Genomic DNA, 24,438 nt, shown 5'->3' on the forward strand with positions numbered 1-24,438 from the left:
GTAGGCTGGGGTAGGGGGGGTTGTCGTCGACGTTTCGACCCTAACGCAATACGGGCGATTTCAAGGCCTCTGCTATGGGTCTTCTTCAGGACAGGGATGGGGGCAGGTAAGGACTGGATCGATTAACCTATAATTAATAATACAGATTCATGTAAATAATCATATGTACATATAGTAACAATTTGTCATAGACAGGGTTGGGTTAATATTACCATGAATGGTTAATAGCGGACGTCAGGCCAATGTTGGACCACCTAAACAAAATAGGAGAGACAAAAAACAGACTCAGTGCCCATCTCCAATAAGCACTGAAACTGCTGTCCAACCTCATATAGGGGTGGTTACTTAATTTCGAAAAATTAACTCACCAATATTCAGTGCTTCATATATTCCAATCAATGGGAAGGGTATGTACTCCTGACTCCTTCAGAAATTGTCTAAATCCGAAAGGGGAATGAAGATTCAGTATGGTTCCACAATACTGTCTGTGTTTGCACTTCTTGCTTTTTTAACATGGAGAGTATCTCTCACACTTCTTCCTTTACGGAAGGCATGCATGGGAGGGTCTGGCAAACCAGTATCTTCAGCTACCAAATGCCAATGATTATTTATAATACTCTTGATGTCCGTACTCCTGGTATTAAAGGTAGTCACACACACCATCCTCTTGTCATCATTATCATTTCTTATTCTAGGTTCTAAAAGTACATCCCTGTGACAGAACCATGCTCTCTTACGTGCCTTCCTGACAATACTTCTGGGGTAACCCCTCTCCAAAAGTCTCGTCATCAAAATTGATGATTCTGACGAGGTTTTTCCCCGTTTTGTCATCCAATAGAGAAGCACACCTTCTGCTTTGAATTGGACTCGCAGGATACCTTCCTCATCTAGCAAATCCTTGAGGTACCTTTTTGTTTCTAATCATTGAGTGAACTAAATTGGCATAACAATTCCCACTTCAGCTTCTCACTGACCGGGGCTATTTTCCCCACGTACAGGTTTACCATTACCGCCGAAATTAAATTCCTTCAGCGGTCCATTTGATCCTCCTACGCTGACTTGTAGGGGATTGATCCTCCTTTCAGACGCCTTGTTTTCCAGGTGCGGGTGAGTGATCTCTCATGTTATCCGTCTTAGCTGAGTCACCATAGGGGTTTCGGAACCATACTGAATCTTCATTCCCCTTTCGGATTTAGACAATTTCTGAAGGCGTCAGGAGTACATACCCTTCCCATTGATTGGAATATATGAAGCACTGAATATTGGTGAGTTAATTTTTCGAAATTAAGCAACCACCCCTATATGAGGTTGGACAGCAGTTTCAGTGCTTATTGGAGATGGGCACTGAGTCTGTTTTTTGTCTCTCCTATTTTGTTTAGGTGGTCCAACATTGGCCTGACGTCCGCTATTAACCATTCATGGTAATATTAACCCAACCCTGTCTATGACAAATTGTTACTATATGTACATATGATTATTTACATGAATCTGTATTATTAATTATAGGTTAATCGATCCAGTCCTTACCTGCCCCCATCCCTGTCCTGAAGAAGACCCGTAGCAGAGGCCTTGAAATCGCCCGTATTGCGTTAGGGTCGAAACGTCGACGACAACCCCCCCTACCCCAGCCTACACCCAACTCCCTATTCCAATTGTAAATTATGTATATAATATTGTATGGGTAGGCTTTCTGTGTTCTAAATGGCAAATTTCACTTTTTGATTGTATTAACCTATTCTGCATCTATCTTTTTAATTGTTTCTTTTCAATTCACTTGAGCACCCCCTTTTTTCTGAATCTATTACTTATTTACTGTCATCAATAGTTGTTCTGGATCGTCAAAGATTTTTTTAGTATGTAAATAAATTTGTGATATATAACAATTTTGTTTTGAAATTTATATGTTGGGTTTAATGTATTTAATATTGCTGGTTGTAAGCTATACATCTCCTAAGGTGCAAATTGACTTTGCCAAAGATTGAACTTGCTTAAAATAACTGCAGGGTGTACATCTATTGTGTCGTGAGTTATATCCAGGACCATTTTCGACATACAAATTGCTACCCAGGTCCTGTGACTAATTGGGTTAACCCCATTGATTCAATGGCATATAACTATGCGGCACTGAGTGGTATTTGGAGTGAATGTTGCATTGAGTGCAGTGTAATTATGTGGCGTGTAATTATGTGGGACAGAGTGGTATTTTGCGTGTATGTTTCATTGAGTGCAGTGTAAATATGTAGCATATATCTATGTGGCACTGAGTGGTATTTGGAGTGTATGTTGCATTCAGTAGAGTGTAATTGTGTGGCGTGTAAATATGTGGCACTGAGTGGTATTATTTGGAGTGTATGTTGCATTGAGTGCAGTGTAATTATGTAGCATATAACTATGTGGCATGGATTGGTATTGTGTGGAGTGTGTGTTGCATTCAGTAGAGTAATTATGTGGCGTGTAATTATGTGGTGCTGAGTGGTATTTGGAGTGTATGTTTCATTGAGTGCAGAGTAATTATGTGGCGCGTAAATATGTGACACTGAGTGGTATTTGGAGTGTATGTTGCATTGAGTTCAGGATAATTATGTGGCGTATAATTATGCAGCACTGGTTGGTATTTGGAGTGTATGTTGCATTGAGTGCAGTGTAATTATGTAGCGTATAATTATGTGGCACAGAGTGGTGTTTGGAGTGTATGTTGCATTGAGTGCACCGTAATTATGTGGCGTGTAATTATGTGGCACGGAGTGGTATTGTGCGGAGTGTATGTTGTATTCAGTAGAGTGTAATTGTGTGGTGTGTAATTATGTGGCACTGAGTGGTATTGTTTGTAGTGTATCTTACATTGAGTGCAGTGTAATTATGTAGCTGATAATTCTGTGGCATTGAGTGGCATTGTGTGGAGTGTGTTTCATTCAGTAGAGTGTAATTATGTGGCATATAGCTATGTGGAGTATCCCCTCAAGGACAGAGAACGAAGCCTCTGAGTCTGGGGTTAAGTGCTCAAGTCAGCACAATGTGCCCCAACCCGTTGTCGGATAATGCATATCCTCGGGGCACCGCCAGCAGAAACGAAGTAGGTTTACCGCTTGACGAACAGAAGTTGCAAGTGACGGACTCTTGCCGTCTTGGAAACGTTGGTGCCCATGAAGCGGTAGTTTCCGCATTTGAGCGTTTTTTCCCGAATAAGGAAAAACGCACCTTTTTACATGAGATCGCAATTTGCGGCCTCTCATTTGGACTAGGGCTGGACGCGCCTTAGCGTGTGCGGACCACCCAGTTCATAAACCACGGTCCTGACGAAAACCAAAGAATCATTTCAATGGTTGAAACATGTAGACCTAGTAATCAGTAGTATTTGTAAAATTTCACATCTCACATAGCACACTCCGCTATTTTTAACGCACTTTACTTCTTTAGACACCAAAGCCTACCTAATTAGGCACAGGTGCCACACTGTTTTTATGAGGGTTCAAGCACTCAAGAATAAACCTTGAAGTGAGTAGTGTTGGCCCTTTTTAATACACTTTTTGATAGTTATGCACACATAAAAGAAAATACTAACCAGCTCCACTGTAGTCAGGTGTCGCAGCACACCCTGTGGGCATTCGGCATATGGGGTGGGACCCCGATGATGAAGCATGTCACAAACCAGGTTGGTGAGTGAGGGGTCTTCTATAAGGATATGCATTATCAGACAACGGGTTGGGGCACATTGTGCTGACTTGAGCACTTAACCCCAGACTCAGAGGCTTCGTTCTCTGTCCTTGAGGGGATACTCCTCTATTGTTTTTGTATACTGTTCCTGGGACCGGGAGTTCCCACCTCACATAGTACATGTAAAATTTCCCTGACTCTCTTTTGTGATATTGAAATATAGCTATGTGGCACTGAGTGGTATTTGGAGTGTATGTTGCATTGAGTGCAGTGTAATTATGCGGCGTGTAATTATGTGACACTGAGTGGTATTTGGAGTGTATGTTGCTTTGAGTGCAGTGTAATTATGTGGCGTGTAATTATGCGGCACTGGGTGGTATTTGGAGTGTATGTTGCATTGAGTGCAGTGTAATTATGTGGCGTGTAATTATGTAGCACTGAGTGGTATTTGGAGTGTATGTTGCATTGAGTGCAGTGTAATTAGGTGGCGTGTAATTATGTGGCACTGAGTGGTATTTGGAGTGTATGTTGCATTAAGTGCAGTGTAATTAGGTGGCGTGTAATTATGTGGCACTGGGTGGTATTGTATGGAGTGTATGCTGTATTCAGTAGAGTGTAATTGTGTGGCGTGTAATTATGTAGCACTGAGTGGTATTTGGAGTGTATGTTGCATTGAGTGCAGTGTAATTATGTGGCGTGTAATTATGTGACACTGAGTGGTATTTGGAGTGTATGTTGCATTGAGTGCAGTGTAATTATGTAGCATATAATTATGTGGCACTGAGTGGTATTGTGTGGAGTGTGTGTTGCATTCAGTAGAGTAATTATATGGCATGTAATTATGTGGCACTGAGTGTTATTTGGAGTGTATGTTGCATTGAGTGCAGTGCAATTATGTTGCATATATCTATGTGGCACTGAGTGGTATTTGGAGTGTATGTTGCATTGAGTGCAGTGTAATTATGTGGCGTGTAATTATGTGGCACTGAGTGGTATTTGGAGTGTATGTTGCGTTGAGTACAGTTTAATTATGTAGCATATAATTATGTGGCACTGAGTGGTATTATTTGGAGTGTATGTTGCATTGAGTGCAGTGTAATTATGTAGCATATAACTATGTGGCATGGATTGGTATTGTGTGGAGTGTGTGTTGCATTCAGTAGAGTGTAATTATGTGGTGAGTAATTATGTGGCACTGAGTGGTATTTGGAGTGTATGTTGAATTGAGTGCAGTGTAATTATGTTGCATATAACTATGTGGCACTGAGTGGTATTTGGAGTGTATGTTGCATTGAGAGCTGTGTAATTATGTGGCGTGTAATTGTGTGGCACTGAGTGGTATTTGGAGTGATTGTTGCATTGAGTGCAGTGTAATTATGTGGCGTGTAATTATGTGGGACAGAGTGGTATTTTGCGTGTATGTTGCATTGAGTGCGGTGTAATTGTGTGGCGTGTAAATATGTGGCACTGAGTGGTATTTGGAGTGTATGTTACATTGAGTGCAGTGTAATTATGTGGCATGTAATGTGGCACTGAGTGGTATTTGGAGTGTATGTTGCATTGAGTGCAGTGTAATTATGTGGCATGTAATTATGTGGCACTGAGTGGTATTTGGAGTGTATGTTGCGTTGAGCGCAGTGTATTCATGTAGCATATTATGTGGCACTGAGTGGTATTGTGTGGAGTGTATGTTGCATTCAGTAGAGTAATTATGTGGCGTGTAATTATGTGGCACTGAGTGGTATTGTTTGGAGTGTATGTTGCATTGAGTGCAGTGTAATTATGTAGCATATAATTATGTGGCACTGAGTGGTATTGTGTGGAGTGTGTGTTGCATTCAGTAGCGTGTAATTATGTGGTGAGTAATTATGTGGCACTGAGTGGTATTTGGAGTGTATGTTGCATTGAGTGCAGTGTAATTATGTGGCTGTTATGTGGCACTGAGTGGTATTTGGAGTGTATTATGCATGGAGTGCAGTGTAATTATGTGGCGTGTAATTATGTGGCACTGAGTGGTATTGTGTGGAGTGTATGTTTCATTCAGTAGAGTGTAATTGTGTGGCGTGTAATTGTGTGGCACTGAGTGGTATTTGGAGTGTATGTTGCATTGAGTGCAGTGTAATTTGTGGTGTGTAATTATGTGACACTGAGTGGTATTTGGAGTGTATGTTGCATTGAGAGCAGTGTAATTATGTAGCATATAATTATGTGGCACTGAGTGGTATTGTGTTGTGTATGTTGCATTGAGTGCAGTGTTCATTGCGCACACATAGCGCTGCGGTTTGGTAAAGTGAAAGCGCCAAGGAGATGTAAAAAGTCACGTACCAGACGCGCACAAACACATAATGGCGAGATGGCAAGTGTAAAGGATATATATGTGTGTTGAGCACTGGAAGATTAAGTGCTGTGTCTGATTAATTACAAATGATTTATCAACATTGGGAGGCTGATAAACCAAGCGGACTAGCACATATTTGAGCCAGTGACTATTGGGTGTGGCACATATTCCTGCAGTTCCTAGGCACACTAGTACGCTCAGCTATCAAAGCAGAATATAAAGCGCCATCTTTGCGCACACATAGCGCCGCGGTTTGGTAAAGTGAAATCGCCAAGGAGATGTAAAAAGTCACGTACCAGGCGCACTCAAACACACCTCTTTTCATTGCTGCCTCTAAAACATTGCAGAAGCATCCGGGAACGATCGGGCAGATGTGGCCTCTGGCTGTTCCCCCCTGCGTGGCATGGTAATTATTGTATATATCTATACTATAGCGCTACCATCATTGCTCACCCATAGCGCTGCGGTTTAATGAAGTGGCCAGTGGCTTGCTCGTATTCCGTACATCTGTACCCCGTGTGCTTGTCAGAACTTGCAGTCCATTTGCCTTTTTGTAGCACCTCCTAGTAAAGAGCTATATTATTTACTGGCTAGCCTAAAAAAAAAATAGTTGATGAATAATTCGAAAATACATTTAATAAGAATGTCCTCAAATAGGTCGTAAATTTGTGGGGATGGGAGGCTTTACGTGCCACATTTGTGGTATGACATTCGGTGTAAAGCTAGTGAAAGCGCCATGGAGATGTAAAAAGTCACGTACCAGAATTCAAAGCGCTGTGATGTAAATTTTTGCGCACATATAGCGCCGCGGTTTGGTAAAGTGAAAGCGCCAAGGAGATGTAAAAAGTCACATACCAGGCGCACACAAACACACCTCTTTACACTGCTGCCTTTAAAACATTGCAGAAGCGTCCACGGAGAGATCGTGCAGATGTGTCCTCTGGCCTTTTCCCCCTGAGTGGTATGGCAGTTATTGTCGTACCAAACCAAGGCGTGGCAGCCATAAAGTGACTGAGGTAAACGGATTGTTATTACACATTGGTGCGGCAGTGACTTCTCTGCGGAGAACACTAAATGTCACTGCTTTACAAGAAACAGCAAGGTCAGGACATACACCAAGTGGGAAGAAGGGAACTTAATGTCGATGGGGATAACTAAAACAACAGGTTTAGGAAAGAGGTAGCTCAGGAAATCCTGTGTCATCTGGCATGGGCATGAGACTCTTCGAGGGTTTCTAGGCACGAACAACAGGCCAATTTCCTCTAACAATTCATTTGGACTGGGGAGTAACGAGCAGGTTCTGATATCAGAGGGGGCGTTAGGTGTCGCCTGTGATCTTGTCATAGACGTAGGCTGACCGGTATCTTGAAAAAACAAGGGAAACAAGGACTGGGCGAAAAGGGAGGGGGCAATGCCAGCAGGAAGGGAGGGGGTGACAAATGGTGAGCATTTTGCAGCCGCTTTGATGTTCTCAGCAGCCGCGCGGCTCACTGAGAACATCAAAGCGGCTGCGAAATTGCTTCCAAAGCCTGCAGGCGGACAAATGGTGAGCGCGCCCGGCGGACATGCACTGTGTCCGATCTGCAGACTTTGGGAGCATTTTTGAAAGCCTCACTATACTCTCGCAGAACGCATGCGTGTTGTTTCAGCGAGACCTAAAAATGTTGGACGGGAAACAGATTGATATGAATGCCTAACACTACCTTTGGGAGGGAGCTCAGATAAGTTCTCATGAGAGCTTTACTTTTGCGGAAAACCTTATACGGTTCATTACAGCACATTGACTTAACTTCATCAACCCTAAGGGCAGAAGAGATGCCTTCAAGGAAAGCTGTTCAATCGTAGATCAAATAATCAGGTCAAACAAGAGGCGCATACAGTTCGAGAGCAATATATTAAAGCTCCAGTGGAGTAGAAGGTGTCTATAGCCAAAGAAAAAATGTTGCTCCCTTCTCAAAAATATATAAACTACATCCCCTCTGAAAAATAGGCTTGTAAGGGTATTTTCTATCAGCAAAAGGTCTTCAAGATGTACCTTTATCAAACTAAACTGCAGCCTAGCTTTCGGCAAGCAGAGAGGCTAATGGATTACCAGCTCTTCCTGGCATTTGGTGGGTCAATATTATTCTGGATGCACCAGATGCAGAATCTCTTCCATTTAAAAGTGTATGACATCCTGATAGATGGGTGTTAAACCTCTATTTAAATTCCCATGCTATTATTTGAAAGATGTTATTGTCCATACTGCAAGTGTTCAGAAGCCAGGTTGTCATGTTCAGTGATGAAATGTTGTGGTGGAGGATTTAGCCCCTCCAATTGGTCAGAAGATCTGGCCAGAACATGAATCTCTTGTGTGGGTACTAAGAAGTAGAAGGTTAGTGGACCACCAGTGATGTGGCCATTCCTGCGCTATCCGTTTCAGCCACATCTTGTCAGCTTGAAGGTGACAGTTGAAATCGACGGTGGTGGTGGAAATGTGTGCACAAACTTCCTCAACCAGTCTGTCAAAAGGGCATTCCCTAAAGTGCCCGGCTGGCAAAACCTGGAGGCACTGGTTGGTACTTTTTTGCTTTGCTTGCGTACGGATCTGAAGAAATTCCCATTCATTAAAGAAGTCATGGAGCTGAAAGTCATTTATTACCCACGCATGATTCTCTTGAAAAATGTTGCCTCTTTGATCTGAATTCCTAAAATACCTGTTGCTGTAATGTAGAAATTCCTGGTATTACACAATTCCTTATCCCCTGGGCTTTGAGTGCCAGAACTGAGGATCAAGCCTCTCCCTGCCTTTTTAGATAAAGCATTATTGTTGTGTTGTCCATCTGAATCAATAATATTCTACTTACTCATTAGAAGAAACAACTTGAGAGGCAGGTAGACTCTCCTCAACTCTAAAAGGTTGTCTTTTTTTGACCATGTGCCTTCTTGTAGGGGATCAATGTGTGAGCCCTATCCCAAAAGGAAGTTATCTGTCAATGTAGTCTGTAATATAACGTTGTGATGAAATGGAACAACCTGTAGAAGGTTCTCCAATCAGAACCACTGAGGAAGAGCTTGGGCTGCAGCTTCAGTGAAAGTAAACCTGTCTTTTTTTTTTTTTTTGAACTTGTAAAGCGCGCTGACACCGTGGGTTTCCTGGCGCTGGCTGAATACTGAGGAACTAGAGGGGTTTAACCGGATTGAGGGAAGAGCCAAGTTTTTAGGGATTTACGGAAAAGAGAGAGAGAGTTAGAGGTTTTGAGAGAGAGGGGGAAGGAGTTCCAAAGTTTAGGGGCCAGAAATGCAAATCTCCGGCCTCCAGATCTGCAGAGTTTGACGGGGGGAATGAGTAAGAGGTGAAGGTGAGAGGATCTCAGATTCCGTGAGGGACAGTAGGTCCTAATGAGGGATTTCAGGAAGACGGGACAGAAGCCAGATAAATATTTATAGGTGAGGCAGCCGATCTTAAAGGCTGCCCTCGAAATGACGGGGAGCCAGTGCAGTTTTAAAAGAAGGGGTTTGGCGGATTGCCATTTCGGAATCCCAAAGGCCAATCTCGCCGCTTGATTTTGAACAGATTGTAGTCTGGAAAGAGATGTTTTGGGCAGACCGTAATAGATAGCGTTCGAAAAATCTAAGCGGGAGAGGACAAGGGCCATGATTACTTGCAGGAGAGCTTCAGGAGTGAGGAGATAGGCCACCTTCCTGATCCTGCGCAGCTGGAACATGCAGGAGGAGACCACCGTCCCCACCTGGGGCCCGAGGGAGAGACCTGAGTCAATAGTGACCCCTAGGCTTTTTACCGAGGCCACAGGGGTGGGGGGGAGGCCAAGTTCTACCGGCCAGAAGTGCGGACCCCAGTAGGTAGAGCTCTTACCAGGAAGAAGAAGCTCCGTCTTTCCGGGATTCAATTTGAGCTGGTTTTGACACATCCACTGTAGGATGTGGGACATAACTGCCTGAAAGTTGGGAATAGCAGAGGGGGAATCAAGAGGAAAGATGAGTTGCAGGTCGTCCGCGTAGTTGAAGACGGTGACGTCCCACTGCCTCAGAGAAAAAAGAAGGGGTTGAAGATAAAGATTGAAGAGGAGGGGGGATAGGGAGGAGCCCTGAGGGACCCCACAGGGCAAGTGCTCCCTAGGAGCTCTGAGAGTGCCCAGGCTGAGGGTCTGAGACCTCCCGGTCAGGAAGGATTTGACCCATGCCAGCGCCAGGCCCTGGATGCCAGGTTGCTCGACACGGTGGAGGAGGATGTTGTGGTCCACCGTGTCGAAGGCAGCCGACAGATCTAGTAAAACCAAGGCCTGGGAGGTACCCTTGTCAGCGCCGTCTCTCAAGGCATCCAACACAGCCAAGATCACAGTCTCCGTAGAGTGGTCGGGTCTGAAGCCGGCCTGATTGGCCTCAAGAAAGTTGGAGCTCTCGATGAACTGTGAGAGACAGGCGGTGGCATGGGCTCCCAAGATTTTAGAGAAGAAAAGCGAGAGAGATGGGACGGTAGTTCGCCGGAGCGGCAGGATCAGCCCCAGGCTTCTTCAGTAGAGGCACCAGCACGGCCTCCTTGAAGGAGCGGGGTACCGTACCGGACGAAAGAGAAGAATTCAGCAGGGGAAGGATACAGTCGGGTAAAGAATGGCAGATGTCTCGTAGTATGGTAGGGGGACAACAGTCGTCTGGGGATCCAGATTTAACACGGGTGGCCAGTGTGTCCAGGGCGGTAGGGTCTAAGGGGGGGGGAACAGCATAAAAGAAAGAGCATTGTGGGGGGGAGAGACGGAGCCCACGCCGGGGGGGATAGTCGGAATGGTGTCTGATCAAAGCAATTTTTTGAACAAAGAAAGTGCTCAGCGCGTTACAAGATTCCTGTGTAGGGGCCTGAGTCGGAAGTGTCCTGGGGTCGGAAGTAAATTCGTTGAGGACTTTAGACTTGCAGGGAGCAGATAAGATTTTTCCTGAGGCGTAAGCTTTTTTGGCAGCGGAAATAGCTGTTTTATACTTATTACGCGCAGCCACATATACACTTCTGCTAGACAGGCAGTAATCTCTCCTCCACCTGCGCTCAAATCGGTGGAGTTCCAACTGCAGGGTCTTGAGGTGAGGGGAAAAACGATGGATTTGGGCCCAGGTCTTTGGACTGGGGGTGAATGTGTGACATTGATCCACATTCTGTCCATCACTGTTGTGTTTGCAATTACCGCTCTAAGTGGACTGGGGATGCTCAGACGTGAGTCCCAGGCACTCCACACCACTGGAATCAAGCTAGCCGGGCTGATGAGAGGTGTTACCTCGAAACCGGGCCGGTCCTCGGATGCTTGTTTCCGTTCTGGGAAGGACATGGCTTTTGTAGTTCGGACTGGACTGTTCCCATGGGGCACAGGGTCAGCGCTGATTTGCATATCGCCATTGTCTAACCCAGGGTGGTGTGGAGTGGAAAAACGATGGATTTGGGCCCAGATCTTTGGACTGGGGTGAATGTGTGACATTGATCCACATTCTGTCCATCACTGTTGTGTTTGCAATTACCGCTTGAGGTGAGGGGTGAACCATTTGTGGGAGTGACGGTGTCGGGATCGGGGGAACTTAGTTAAAGGGGCAAAAATATCGCTGGCTGTAGTGAGCCAGCCAGCCAGAAACATGTCCCTGAAGCTCGTCGGTGCTTGAATCGTTGGGGAACAGGGGACGGGTAAGAGAAAGGTGCGATAGAAGTTTAGAGGAGTCGGCGACTCTCCACTTGCGTGCGGTGCCGCCCTCCTGCAGTGGGGTCCTGATCTGGCCGATGGCCGAAAAAGTGGTGTCAATTAAGAAATGATCGGACCACACACACGGTGTTATGAGTGGGCAGGAGGACTTGACCCCGTGGACCCAGATGTGGTCGAGGATGTGGCCACCGCTATGAGTGGCGGACCTGACTAGTTGCGTAAAGTTCAGGCTTGAGAGGGCCTCGAACAGTTCGATGGCATGGGGGCCGGCGTCCTCGTTCTGGAACCAGTAATTGAAGTCCCCAACAATGATAGTACGGGGGAGGAAATAACAAGGTTGGTTAACTGTTCAGTGAAGGAGGAGGGGAAGGAAGGCATGGGGTGGGGGGGGGGCGGTAAAGTACCATAAGGGTAACTGCGCCTACCTCGGTCCCAAGACGGAGGACCAGGTTATCCACATCGGGGAGGGTCATATTGGTAGAGGCGATAATCTTAAGATTCTTGCGTATTACCGCTGCCACCCCTCCGCCGGAGCGGCCTCCAGGACGGTTGGTGTTCAGCAAAAAGTAGTCTGGAGGTAGTGCAGCGAGGATGTCGGGGAGGGAGTCGTCAGTGAGCCAGGTCTCAGATAGTAAGAGAACGTCTGGCCTCTCCGTCATGAGAAGATGGAAAATATCAGCTTGATGCCTGACCAATGAGCGAGTGTTAAGGTATAATACCCGGAGCTGCGACTCGACAGGAGCAGGGATGATGGAAGGTAACGCCGGTCCCAGATGAGGGGGGGAGTCACCTGGAATCCCCAATGAGGAGATCCAGGTCCAGGTCTCAGGGGAGAGAGGGCAGGCAGAGGTTTGTAGACTCATTAGGGTAGAGCGGGAGTAAGAAATAACAGTGGCGGCGTCCCTGGCCCCTGCGCCCGTTCGGCCGCGGACGGGCGCAGACGGGCTTAACTCTGGCGCAACTTTACAGAATCGGTAAATACCGAATCCTGCAAGGGTGCAGGGGGTGTCACTTTGACACCCTCTAGCAACCCAAGTACAGGCTTGTGTGACATGTGGCACACATACATGCCCTAAGGGCATGTCTGTGTCACATTGCACAGGTGTGCATGCACAGATGTGCATGCACACCTGAATTCGGTATTTTACCACACAATAGGATTGTGTGGTAAAATACCGACTCTTAAGGGCCTGTGGCACTGTAAACTGTGCCACCTACATTTGGAATTACAGAATCGGTATATTTACCGATTCGGTAATTTACCGAATCGGTAATTTTACCGATTCGGTAAATATACCGATTCTGTAATTTTCAGCCCCCTACATCTGAAAACCCTAATACCGGTCGGAAACGGCCGAAATCGGCCGTTTCCGACCGGTATTAGGGCTCCTACATCTGGCCCTATATCTTTAATTTATCTTGTGTGGAGTCTCATTTGTGGAGTATTCATTGTGTTTGTGTTGCACAAACGCTTCACACATTGTCTCTGATGCTCTGCGCCAAGCTACCAGAGGGTGAGCACAGGTTATCTTTGGTGTGTAACTAACTTGCCCTGACTAGAGTGGTGGGTTCTGCCTGGGTTAGGGGCATACCCTAGCAACCAGAAATCCAATTTATAACAAGAGGTCAATGTCTGGCAGATGGCTTTCTGGCAGCTACGGACGTCTGATGTACTTCCTTTCCATTCAATGACTTCCAAGGCTGATAAGGCTGTTGATGATACATTTGCGGCCATTGAACCCTCTGCTGAAAATAGAGTAGTTATAGTGTTTACACATTTGTATTCTATATTCATTTTTTCATCTTTCTGCCACCTTACGAATCAACATATGAGATTGCATGCACTCCATTTCTTCATCCACATGAGAGTCTAATAAAGTTGTGCCAAATGTCACTCCTGAGGGGTCAGACCACGGCAAATGCATTACCAACTCATTATCGTACTGAAATAATCAGTCACACAATTCAAGAGCTTCAGCAGTTTTTTTTATTACAAGTAAAGACTCTCTGTTCCACTGGGACTCTGATCCTGTTAACTCTTGTGCTGCACAAAGAAAACGTTTTTGTACTTACTAAAGTATGGAAAAAATACCATACTTTCCCCCTTTACAGCCTCTGTTTCCCTCTTATTCTCCACCACTTTGCATTCTGTTTTTTCTCTACCTTTAACACTCATCCCCTGTGAGATCGGAAACTGTTCCCTTATCCCTCAATATATATACTCCATGTACTGGCTCTGCGCCCCTTCTTTGCTGTGCTGTCCCCCTTTTAATAGCCTCTGTTTGCTACCCTCACGTTTTTCCTCCCCCATGCTTTTCCCTCTCAGAGGAACATGATGACTAATTCCTTTGTACATATCAGCTCACTAGGTATGTACTCTTTTACCTATGATCAAAGTGCATTTTTGGTGACAAACCATGCTTGCGTTAATTGTAAACGTTTGCGAATTTATGCGGTTGAGCCTGCTATTAACCAACGTTTACTGCTGCTAGTTTCAGCTTTCTCCTCTCTCCTTCATTTCACTCTTCCTACCCGCTCTCCCAGTCAGCACCTATGGATTAGTAAGCTGAACACCCCCCCTACTCCAGGTGTACTCATGGTGTTTGCTGAGCAACCACTTGGCTGGGCCTGTAGCTGAGCCTAAGAGGCTGAGAGAGGGTCTTGTGACCTCACCACCAACCTTACAAGCCCTTCCCCAGGGTGTCTCATCTAGGCATCACGGCTAAGGAAGGAAATGAAAGGACAAGGATAATTGCCTGTTTGGGCCTGTTCGGGCTGGAAAGGTCCAAGGGGCTGAGCTGCCGCCCGTTTCACTACCCTATGAATGATTTTAGTAGAATATCCAAAGTATGCATGATTTATCGGACCCAAGGCTAAGCTCTGGGACTTCCTTTCCACATAAAATGCAGTCATAACAAGGTGAGATGGCTTCTGGGAGGTGTAAGTCTTAGAGCCTCATATCTTACCTCATTGGCTGGAGTTTGGGTCTTTTTCTTTTTTTGTAAATCTTTTTATTGAAGTTTTAGGTACATAAAAAGAAGATTACGCTTCTACATCATTGCATGTTGTATCAGTTTTCGTGCATTACAAGTCATATAATAGCAGACATCTGGGAGAGCTTGGAATCTATTAGTCATCAGTTCAGGCTTTGATTGCATTTTCCCTCTTTATTCCCTTCCCAGGGCGCCATCGCCCGTTACCGCCACAATACCTCTATCATCCAAACATTATAGTAGCCGTTATGTAGCCGTTATGTGCACCTCCATGACTGCAAGTGGTCTTAACCTCACACAGAAATGGTCCCACTCCCCCTTCACACAGGCCTTGCCGTTTCCGCATCTGGGGCCTGCGGGTGGGGGGGTTGGCCAGCAGATACATTCACAAAAGGTCCCATATGTCCATCGGTCTAGAAGTAAGCGGGAGAAGTTCTGCATATACCATGGATTGTTCTCAACACAATATAAGGTCCTGGAGCCAGTCCTTAAATTTGGGAGCCCTGTCCCTACTCCATCTACAGGCCACTCTACATTTAGCCAATAATAGTCCCAGTGCTCTGTATTTCCTATAAGCAGGTTCAGTGTCTTGGAGTTTGGGTCTTTTACAATGAGGTAGCTGTACTAACAAAGTGGCACTGTTATAAGGCCTTTCAGGCAGGCAGTGCATTGTTCTGCTATTCTAAAGTTACAGAGGGCCTCCCAACTCGACGGGGGAATGATTCAACCAGGTCAATCTATGAAAGATCCAATGCTACAAAAAATAAATGAGTGTTGAGCTGAAGTAATCAATCAATCAATCATAACATTTGTATAGCACACTACTCACCCGGCAGGGTCTCAAGGCGCTTGGGGTGAGGGGTCCGCTATTGCTCGAACAGCCAGGTCTTGAGTTGTCTCCTGAAGGCGAGATGGTCCTGGGTCAGCCGCAGATGGATGGGGAGGGAGTTCCATGTCTTGGCCGCCAGGTAGGAGAAGGATCTACCTCCGGCGGTGGCTCTTCGGATGCGTGGTACGGCGGCGAGGGCGAGGCTTGTAGAACGTAGCTGGCGGGTGGGCGTGTAGAAGGTCAGGCGGTCGTTGAGGTACTTGGGCACAGGTCGTGGAGAGATTTGTGTGCGTGGGTGAGGAGCCTGAACGTGATCCTCTTGCTGACGGGGAGCCAGTGCAGGTCCCTCAGGTGGCCGGAGATGTGGCTGCGTCGGGGGATGTCCAGGATGAGTCGGGCAGAGGCGTTCTGGATGCGTTGGAGTCTTTTCTGTAGCTTGGCTGTGGTTCCGGCGTAGAGGGTGTTTCCGTAGTCCAGTCGGCTGGTGACGAGTGCCTGGGTGACCGTCTTCCTGGTTTCGGTCGGGATCCATCGGAAGATCTTGCGGAGCATGCGTAGGGTGTTGAAGCATGATGAGGAGACGGCGTTGACTTGTCTGGTCATCGAGAGGGAGGAGTCCAGGATGAAGCCCAGGTTGCGTAGTCTGTTGGCTTGGGAGTGGTGCCCAGGGCGGGGGGCCACCAGGAGTCGTCCCAGGCGGAGGGCGATGGTCCCAGGATGAGGACTTCCATCTTGTCTGAGTTCAGTTTCAGGTGGCTGTTCTTCATTCACTCGGCGACTTCTTTCATCCCTTCGTGTAGGCTCGTTCTGGCGGTGGCGGGGTTTCTGTTGAGGGAGAGGATCAGTTGGGTGTCGTCGGCGTAGGAGATGATGTTGAGGTTGTGTTGGCGTGCGATGGCTGCAAGAGGTCTCATGTAGACGTTGAAGAGGGTAGGGCTGAGTGATGATCCTTGCGGTACGCCGCAGATGACTTCGATGGCCTCGGATCGAAACGGGGGGAGGCGGACTCTGTGTTCTTCCGGCGAGGAACGAGATGATCCAATCCAGTGCATTCTCTTGGATACCGATGTTGCTGAGGGGTTGAACTAGGGTGCGGTGGCAGACAGTGTCGAACGCTGCAGAGAGGCCCAGGAGGATGAGGGCCGCTGTTTCCCCGTTGTCGAGCAAGGTTCTGATGTCGTCGGTGGCTGCGATGAGGGCGGTCTCGGTGCTGTGGTTGGCTCGGAAACCGGACTGCGAGGGGTCCGTTCGTCTCGAGGAAGGCTGTAAGCTGTCTGTTGACGGTCTTCTCGATGACTTTGGCAGGAAAAGGGAGGAGCGAGATGGGGCGGAAGTTCTTGAGGTCGGTGGGGTCCGCTGTTGGTTTCTTCAGTAGGGCGTTGAGCTCGGCATGCTTCCAGCTCTCCGGGAAGGTGGCGGTGTTGAAGGAGGTGTTGATGACGTTCCGGAGTTGGGGTGCGATGATGGAGTCGGCCTTGTTGAAGACGTGGTGGGGGCAGGGGTCGGTTGGAGATCCGGAGTGGATGGTGTTCATTGTGCGGGCTGTGTCCTCGGTGGTCACCGTGGTCCAGGTGCGAAGGGTGGCGGTGGGGGGGCGTTGGTTCGACGGTTGGATGCGTGGATGGTGCGCTGAAGCTGTTGTGGATGTCGGCGATCTTGCGGTGGAAAAACCAGGCGAGAGAGTCGCAGAGATCTTGTGAAGGAGTGATGTCGTTATTGCCGTTGCTGGGGTTGGAGAACTCCTTGACGATGCTGAAGAGTTCCTTGCTGTCGTGGGCGTTGTTGTCCAGTCGTTCCTTCAGTGATTTCTACTTGGTGGTGCGGATAAGCTGGTGGTGCTTGCGGGTGGCGTGTTTGAGGGCGGTCATGTTGTCTGTGGTCTGGTTGAGGAGCCAGGCTTTCTCGAGGGTGCTGCAGTTTTTCTTGGAGTCATTGAGTTAGTCGGTGAACCAGAAGGCTTTCTTGCTTCTGGGTCTGCTGGGAGGGTTCTTTAGTGGCGCGAGGTCGTCGGCGCAGGCGGTCAGCCACTGTGTGAAGTTGCAGGCTGCTTCGTTGGGGATCGTTGTGCTGGCGGGTGGGTTCTGGCTGAGGGAGGTGGAGAGCTGCTTGGTGGTGATCTTGCTCCAGCTCCTGTGAGGAACCTGTTGCGGGTGGAGGTGGGTCGTTGTTCTTATGAAGCTGAAGTGGACGCAGCTGTGGTCGGTCCAGTGGAGTCCGGTGGAGTGGCTGAAGGTGATGTGCTTGCTGGATGAGAAGATGGGGTCAAGCGTGTGGCCGGCGTAGTGGGTGGGGGTGTTGACCAGTTGCTTGAGTCAGAGGTTGGCGAGGTTGTCCAGCAGGGCGGCGGTGTTGCGGTCCTTGTTGTTCTCCAGGTGGAAGTTGAGGTCCCCTAGGAGGATGTAGTCAGCGGAGCGGAGGGCGTGCGGGCTGATGAAGTCTGTGATGTCTTCGCTGAATTGTGTACGTGGTCCCGGGGGTCTGTAGACTAGGGTGCCTCTGAGGGTCGTCTTTGGGTCGGTGTGTATCTGGAAGTGGAGGTGCTCGGCGGCGGCGAAGGTGTCGTTGTCGGTCGTGATGCGGATGGTGTTCTTGTGTACGATGGCGATGCCTCCTCCAGTCTGGTTGACGCGGTCTCTCCGGATGATCTTATATCCGATGGGGATGGCGATGTCGGGTGCGGAGGAGGCGTTCATCCAGGTTTCTGTGAGGAAGGCGACGTCTGGTGAGGTTGTGTCGAGCAGGTTCCAAAGTTCTATGGCGTGTCTGTGGATGGAGCGGGTGTTGAGCAGGATGCACTTGAGGTGGCTGTTGTTGGTGTTCGGCTTGGTGGCTGTGGTGCAGGTCCGGAGGCAGGTGAACTTGCAGGCTTGACAGGTGAAGGGTCCATGGGTTCGTCTTGGGGTGGCTCGGTGGCAGGCTCTTGTTCGGTCGGGTTTGAGTGCGATGAGGGTGGCGGCGTCGTAGGTCCATCGGGGGCCAGGGGTCCTGGCGCTGGGCGCGGGCCAGGCGCAGACGAACTTGCCTTTGGTGCGCCATTGGCGCGCCCACTGCGCGTACGCATGCACTTTGTCATAAATGGAGAGTGGGGGGGCAGGCGAGGGAGGGGCAGCTGGGAGGCGGGAGCGGGGTGGCGAGTGGGGGGGGAGCGGTGAGGTGATGCGGAGGGGGCGTGGGTGGGGCCGCGGGGGAGCAGCGGCAGGGAGCGGGGTGGGGCAGGGGAACAGCTGAGACGAGACACGGAGCGAAAATACAAAAATACAATGGAGACACGGAGCTAAAGTACACAATTACAATGGAGACACGGAGCACAAGTACAAAATTACAATGGGCACAGCAGAAGGGCAACAACAGGCGGAGGGGCAGGGGAACACTCTGGGGAGCACAGGCGGCAGGGGAGCGGTGGTAAAATCAACAAAACACGGGCAAAACACGAATGGCAACAGGCAAACCTTAGCAGGCACGAGAGAGCGGGCAGGGACAGGGGGCCACTCCACACAGGGGCAGAGACTCGGCTTGGCAGCGGCGGCGGGAGGAGCGACCGGGCCTGACCAGGACCGGGAAGCTCATTGACTGGCAGTCTCAATTGGGGAGGTTAATTTCTTCTTTGAGTCTTCTCCCTTCTTGCTTGGTTTTAAAATTATAATAAACTAGAAGACCAGTTTATTCACATTTTGCTTAGCTTGCAATAATTTTAAAGGCAATGATGCTGAAGATAGCTTGATGGAGAAAAGGCAATATTCAGAATACAGAAAACTACTCTTAGGCAAGATCAGCAAACTGAACTAATTGGGACATGCAGATGAGGCATATCTAGGAAATGAAGGAAGCTGCTCCAACAGCACAGCATAGCTAACAACACAGGTTGCAGATAATAAGACCGTTTTAAAGCATGAACAACAGGACCTCCAACAGTATTGTACCACCTAATACCGTGCAGGAATCCGGAGATAGGGCCTGATAAGGAGTACAGAACCTCCCGATCACTGATGTGCCATGAATAAGTCAGTGGTGCCCCATAGCAATAGGAATGACTCTGCTCATTGTCCGTAGTTCCCTGGCCTCGAGAGTTTAGCAGACATCATGGAATTAGTAGTTTAAATCAAACTTTAATTGATTCTCTATTATAACTCAGCACATATTGAAAACAAGTTAACGCTGTCTGGTGTAACAGTGAGGTAAACAATGTATAGGATTAATAGATGCTATGAATGCAGAAGGCCACCTTTCAAAAGCTGGACAGTCAGATATGGAAGATGCTGCAGATGTTAATAGAAGACAGTCCTAGAGCTGGAGATACAGATATAAGGAACAACAAGGAGTGGTTAGAAGAAGCGGGGCTGCCTATGCTAATGGGTTTAGCTAGTCACCCACGCCACAAATTCAGCATATTTTAACTCCATACCTGTTTAAGCGTCAGGTTACATGCCACTACCGCTCGTGCCATCTCTGGCAGGGACACAGGGATCTTCAGTAACCGCTCAGAGAATGCGGTCAAAAGTTTCTCAGCCTTCTTTATCCAATCCGAATTTCTTGTGTAAGCTGCGGCCCGGAGTAAATTCATTGCTGCAATAGAGTTACCACTGGGCTCGGCCCCATCTTGATCTGTGGGAAATTCAACGGCGTTTAACATCACAAAATAAACTTCATAAAGAAGAAAATGCAGTAAGCACAGGCTGACAATGACATGCACATAGCAATAGGAAAAGGACAGAATCCACAGGAGATCAAAACTCTTTCTAGTGCATCAGGTACTAGACAAAGATGAACTCAGCAGGTTCGGCTAGCATATGACCACTCGTTATGTGCATTACCAAAGTATCAGTCATCTTAGCCTAATTATGCTTGGTTGTGCTGACTGGCAATGCCTATCATCACTACAAATACCCACTACATGTCTGTGGTAGGCTGTGTTGGGGTAGAGTTGCTTTGCAATCGTTTTAGTTTGAATGCTCAATGCTACTGAAATCACAATCCTAAACTGCTAAATGAATACCTATCCAATGCTGCTCAATAATGTATTCCTACTCAACATTTGCCAATGTATCCAAGATATGGTCGGTGCTTATCCACATGCACTCACATTCCCTGTTCTGAATCCTGTATACACTCGGTGCCTCCAAACAATACACTTCTCATTATTCGTCGTAGCCAAGGCATGGTCAGTGCTGACCCATAATGCCTTCTTTAAAAGTTGCTACTGCTAATCCCAAGCACAGATGGTATTTAACCACAATGCAATTCTGCTTACCTTCCTTCGCAGCTGAATAAAGACACCACTGACATCAACACAACCCTAGGGCATATCTATCAAGGGTCTTTCACGTCTGGGCTCACATACAGCCAGTGCTTGCTTACAATAAACTCTTATCCATCGGTCTGCTATCTGTAAGCCAAGAACTGTGAAATACGAGCATGTCACTTTGTCCCTGTAACTGGAAATTGTAGCTCAGTTATGCAAGTGCTGTTTAAGATACTTGGCATGTCCATGTGAAGGCCACTCCTATAGTCCAATCTAGAAAACATGTGGACTTTCACATAGTTAAGTGAAACAAAAAGGTGCCAGTGATGAAGAAGTTACTTAAGTTTGGCAACACATTTACTGATAGAGACTCTTACCTAACTGCATATTCCTCACCTTGTGAATTTCCCCAATCGCCAGACTGGATCCTTTGAATTTTTCTAGCGATTCCTTTATGAGCCAGAAGGTGGTGATGTGCAGCTCAGTGTCAGATTCGTTCCACCCTGGATTGATGTAGGGGCCTCTATATCTGTACCTGCTCTGCACGTTGACATCAGTTTCTTTCTGATCTCTATCTGTGCCATCGTACGCAGAGCCCTTAGAAATCAGAATCTGGGAGTGTGCATTTCTCTAGATTGGGATCTTATTAACAGTGGACTGCATGAGTGCATTCTAGAGAACAGGGAGGTGGGTGGGCCAGTGAGGAATCTGCAACTAAGAGTCTCTATCAGAAAAGGTGTTACCAAAGGTAAGTCAGTGCTTGAAAAATGCACTCGCCTACTCGCAATAGCAAGCCAGATTTATTCAGGACGAGCTATTTTTAGGGCCTACAAGCCCATTCTGGCGAGCTGCCAACAGGTGTTCTGCTTGCTCACAAAGTGAATGATCAATAAAGATGCCTTTAAATCTTGTTAATTTTGTCACATTTCTCTGCTTTCAAAAACAGAGGTCAAAAGTCAGTTTGTCTTCCTACATTTACTTTTCTTTCAGTGACTGAAGTTAGAGGATTTTGTAAAGTGAACTGCTGATAATCGGGATGAGACTAGTTCGCAGGTCAAGTGCATTACAGTTAGATCGAGGAGTGCATTCAAGTTACTAGACCTGCAGGTCTAGTAACATTTTAATGATTATTCGAGCCCTGTAAGCAACTTGTTCTTCTGATTGTAACTGCAGATTCCTCACCTTGTGAACCTATACCAAAGCAGTACCTCCCAGGCAGACTAGGAAATCCTGCAGGACTGATCTGGGGAAGTACCCATCCCTCTGGACCCGCCTACCCATAGGGTAGTGATTTTAGAACGTGTGGATCGATGATCACGTAACATCTGAGACTAGCACACCATTCGCCAGTGCAATGGTAGCAGCTTTCACTCTGGTGGAATGAGTGTGGAAGCCTTCTGGGAGCTGCTTTTTAGTTAGCAGATCTTAATGCATGAAGCAATCCATTGGTAAATGGGTCTCATCTGGACTGGTTTCCCCTTTTTTGCTTCAGAGATGCACACAAAAAGTTGGTCGTAGAACCAAAGGATTCTGGTCTGATTTATGTAAAAACTGAGGGCACTTTTAGGGTGAAGACATTAAAACAGTTCCTCCTTAAAGGAGTGAAGTGGACCATAGAAAGCCAGCATGGTGATGGAGTGCCCCATGTGTCTGAAATTAAAAAGATGAAAGATGAATGTGGCTTTGACATAGACAATTTTTGAGTTCTCTCTCACTTGGCAGAGGTAATGATGAGAAAGTCTGTTTTTATGATCAACAGACTTAGAGAATAGCTGTGCATCGGTTTAAAGGGAGTGTACATCAAGTAGGTGAGAACTAAGTTTTGGTTCCACTGCAGCATCACAAAAGGTGTCGCAGGGACATGTGAATCAGTCCCTTTAAGACACGCATCACAACAGGTGATTTGAAAAGGGTCGGCGGATCTGGCAAACAAATAGGCTGAAAGTAAAGTCTTAACTGTCACCACATCAAGGCCTTGCTGTGCTAAGGAAAGACAAAACAAGAGGATGTCAGATAGCTTTGCATGTAAGTATTGAATGTCACAGGATGAACATAAGACAACAGACTTCTCCCAGTGTCTAGTATGTACAGTGAATGGATGTCTGGAAGTCAGGCTCACACCTACCACTTCAGAAAGGAAGATCAAAAGCCATCAACTGTTCGATCTCTACACATGGATGTGTAGGTTGGGCAGGTTCGGATGCAGGACCCGGTGCTGGTGTTTGCAACAGGAGGTCCTATAGAAGGAGTAGCCGGATCGGAGGACATACTTACATGGCCAGAAGTTCCAGGACCACATCTCCGCGCCCAGTTCAGAGTCACTCGGATTACTTGGGCCCAGTCATTTGTGATCTTCTTCAGTACTCTGGGCAGGAGAGGCAGAAGAGGAAAGGCATACTTGACTCCAGAGCTCCAATCTAGGTGAAAGGCTTATCTGACTGAGAACTGCCTTGGGACCTCAAATGCAAAAAAGAGTAAACGTTGTTCTCTGCAGTGGTGAATAGATTGTGCCATGGTACTCCCTGCTGTTTGAATATGTCCTGTGCCACCTAACTGCGATTCGCAATCCGCTAGGCGTCGTCGGGTGAGTTTGTCTTCCCTGGCATTTAAAGATCCTGCAAAGTGCTAAGGGGTAAGGGAAAATGCCATGAGCATTCAGCCACTTACCGAGACGTTGTTTCTCCTGACACATTACCTATGGCACCGTGTTTGTTGAAGTCCCACATGGCAGTCATGTTACTCGTGAGAACTTGTACCTGTTCTCCCTTGACGGGCAGGAGGAACCCCTCCAATGCCAAGCAAATCATTTGCAACTCCAGCAAATTGATGTGGAGGCAGATTACCCCTGGAGGCCATAGTCTCCTGATCTCCACCGCTCTCAGATGGCTTCCCTAACCCAGTAGCAATGCATCCGTCACAGCGGTCAACTTTGGGTGGGATAGGAAGAGCGGTCTGTAACTGGCCCAATTGCAGCAGAGTGGCCACCACTGCAGGTCTTTTGCAGTGTCCTCCAATACCTTAATGGAATCTGACAAGTTTCCTCGGCGTTGCGTTCACTGAGACTATGGTTGGATTCCTTGTAATTCAATAGGAATCAGTGCTTTTGTAGATGGTTACAACTTTGATAACCCTTGGTGCTGGTGAAAGGGCGAAAGGAAGCACTTGGAATTGATGATTCTCCTCCACAACAAAGCACTGATATTTCTGATAGTCTACGTGGAAGGAAATGTGAAAGTAGGCACCCAGCATATCCAGAGGTGCCGAAAGTCTGCTTGGTTGATCAGAGGCAAGATGCTCTACACAGCTGACGTTTTGGACAGTCTGTGGGATATATATTGGTTTGCACCTTTAGTTTTGAGGCCCAACACAGACCTAAGTCTGCACACGTTTTCTGTACTAGAAATAAAGTGAAATATAGCCCATCTGTCTTTCGTTGGAGGGAACTGTGCAAATCTTAGTTTTTTTCAGTATTTTCTGTATTCCCATAAGATTATCTTAATGACAGACTGGATCTCTAGGAAGAGGAGATGCAAGAATCAGCCTGGTAGACTGACAAACTCTATTCAATAGCTTACTACAATTGGGGGTGCACCAGGCAATAAAGTCCAATAGACTTAGTGTAGTATCAAAAAAATCCTTTATTTCGAATTGCTTTTTCAAAAGTTCAGTAGTAAACAATGCTCAGCCAATGCATTTCGTTCCCGCTA

At 47.2% G+C, this 24,438-nt stretch overlaps 1 protein-coding gene across 8 annotated transcripts in view; it reads right to left on the reverse strand.

The window, feature by feature from the left end:
* The window catches only part of SPATA20 (spermatogenesis associated 20), a 2,403,479-nt gene that overhangs the window by 772,529 nt on the left and 1,606,512 nt on the right, over positions 1–24,438 (reverse strand). For all 8 annotated transcript variants that reach the window (XM_078654432.1, XM_078654437.1, XM_078654433.1 and 5 more), the window contains one exon: positions 19,895–20,094. In XM_078654432.1, the coding sequence (XP_078510558.1) occupies positions 19,895–20,094 (200 nt within the window). The remainder of the gene's footprint in view (positions 1–19,894; positions 20,095–24,438) is intronic.

The sequence above is a fragment of the Lissotriton helveticus genome, chromosome 7, assembly GCF_964261635.1.
Source record: "Lissotriton helveticus chromosome 7, aLisHel1.1, whole genome shotgun sequence".
Taxonomy (NCBI): domain Eukaryota; kingdom Metazoa; phylum Chordata; class Amphibia; order Caudata; family Salamandridae; genus Lissotriton; species Lissotriton helveticus.